This window comes from Lepus europaeus, chromosome 7 (genome assembly GCF_033115175.1).
Source record: "Lepus europaeus isolate LE1 chromosome 7, mLepTim1.pri, whole genome shotgun sequence".
NCBI classification, from domain to species: domain Eukaryota; kingdom Metazoa; phylum Chordata; class Mammalia; order Lagomorpha; family Leporidae; genus Lepus; species Lepus europaeus.
This window is the reverse complement of record NC_084833.1, coordinates 64,517,852-64,519,590: the sequence shown is the minus strand read 5'-3', so window position 1 is coordinate 64,519,590 and position 1,739 is coordinate 64,517,852. Positions and strand designations below refer to the sequence as shown.

General features: G+C 47.0%; 1 protein-coding gene across 1 annotated transcript; it reads left to right on the top strand.

The window, feature by feature from the left end:
• The first annotated feature begins 406 nt into the window (after window positions 1–406).
• LOC133764861 (olfactory receptor 2AT4) lies at window positions 407–1,351 on the top strand. The gene has a single exon (XM_062198497.1). The coding sequence runs from the start codon at window positions 407–409 to the stop codon at window positions 1,349–1,351; it is 945 nt and encodes a 314-aa protein (XP_062054481.1).
• Window positions 1,352–1,739: the final 388 nt, after the last annotated feature.

Here is a 1,739-nt window from a genome sequence, read left to right as displayed (position 1 = left end):
CAAAAGTAGAGACACAAGTTTAAGGACTTGATTTAAGAAAGCTGACCACCCAAACCACACTGCACATAACCTAAGGTGAGGACCAGAAGTCCTTCCAAAGCATTTCACAGCCATAATTAAACACTCAATTGGATAGATATGATTTTTCCTAGAAAAACCACTTCACTGCATGAACACAGCATAAAGACTTCCATTTGGTGGGCAAATTTTGGATTCACATGGTAGAAGTCTATACCACTGCCTACCACCAATCCTCCAGAGCTGATTATAAATAATTGTATTCATATTATAGAGTAAACCTTACAGAATTATCTTTTCAGAATCCTTTGTTTCTATGCTTTGCAGATGTTCTCAGTGTCCAGATGTTCCAGCTGCCTACCTCCCAGAAATCCAGCTCTGGCTCACTATGGAGGCCACAACTTGTAATGGATCAGGAGATGACTCACCTGTCTTCTACCTGGCGGGCATCCCCTCTCTGCCAGAGCACCTCTTCCTTCCTATCTTCTTTGTCTTCCTCCTCCTCTACCTGCTCATCCTGCTGGGCAATGCCCTGATCCTAGGGGCTGTGGTGGCAGAGCCTAGCCTCCACAAACCCATGTACTTCTTCCTCATCAACCTCTCAGCCCTGGACATCCTTTTCACCACAACCACCGTTCCCAAGATGCTGTCTCTATTCCTGTTTGGAGACCACTTCCTCAGCTTTCCTTCTTGCCTGTTGCAGATGTACCTCTTCCAAAGCTTCACATGCTCAGAAGCCTTCATCCTGGTGGTCATGGCCTATGACCGCTATGTGGCTATCTGCCGCCCACTGCACTACCCTGTCCACATGACCCCACAGACCAACGCTGCACTGGCAGCCAGCGCCTGGCTCACTGCCTTCCTCCTGCCAGTCCCAGCAGCAGTAAAGACCTCCCAGATGGCATACAACAGCATTGCCTACATCCACCACTGCTTCTGTGACCACCTGTCTCTGGTCCAGTCCTCCTGCTCCGACACCACCTCCCAGACCCTCATGGGCTTCTGCATCGCCATGGTGGTGTCCTCTCTGCCCCTCCTGCTGGTGCTTCTCTCCTATGCCCACATCCTGGCCTCGGTACTTCGCATCAAGTCTCGAGAAGGCCGCTCAAAAGCCTTTTCCACCTGCAGCTCCCACCTCCTGGTGGTGGGCACCTACTACTCATCCATCGCTGTAGCCTACGTGGCCTACAGGGCTGACTTGCCCCTCGACTTCCACATCATGGGCAATGTAGCATATGCCATCCTCACACCAATCCTCAACCCCCTCATCTACACACTGAGGAACAAGGATGTTAAGGCAGCCATCACCAAAGTTGTATGTCCTAAGACTTAGGCTGTGACTTTCAAATACAGCCAGTTGTGTTCCCAGGACACCAAAAAACAATGAATAACACAAAGCAGGAACTTAATAAATACTGTTGAATGAATGAACTAATGACTGTAGAACGGTAGAAGAAAACTGAGTTGGGCAGACAGCTTGAACAGTGGTTCTCATACTTCAGTCCAGAGTGCTCCCACTGGTACAATGGAGCAATAGTAATCTTCACTTTGTAGGAATTTCAAGTTATTGAATACAAATTTCACTACTTACTAATCTGAGAAACAATTAATGGGATAAAAATCCACATGACAAAGAAACTCTTAGGCAAAGTCAGAAAGAATAATAATAACATATCACAGGGAAAGCACAATTATTCATAATATAGAAGCACTTAAAAACT

Coding starts and splice junctions, on each gene's coding strand:
- LOC133764861 (XM_062198497.1), top strand. CDS start 407: ATGGAGGCCACAACTTGTAATGGATCAGGAGATGACTCACCTGTCTTC.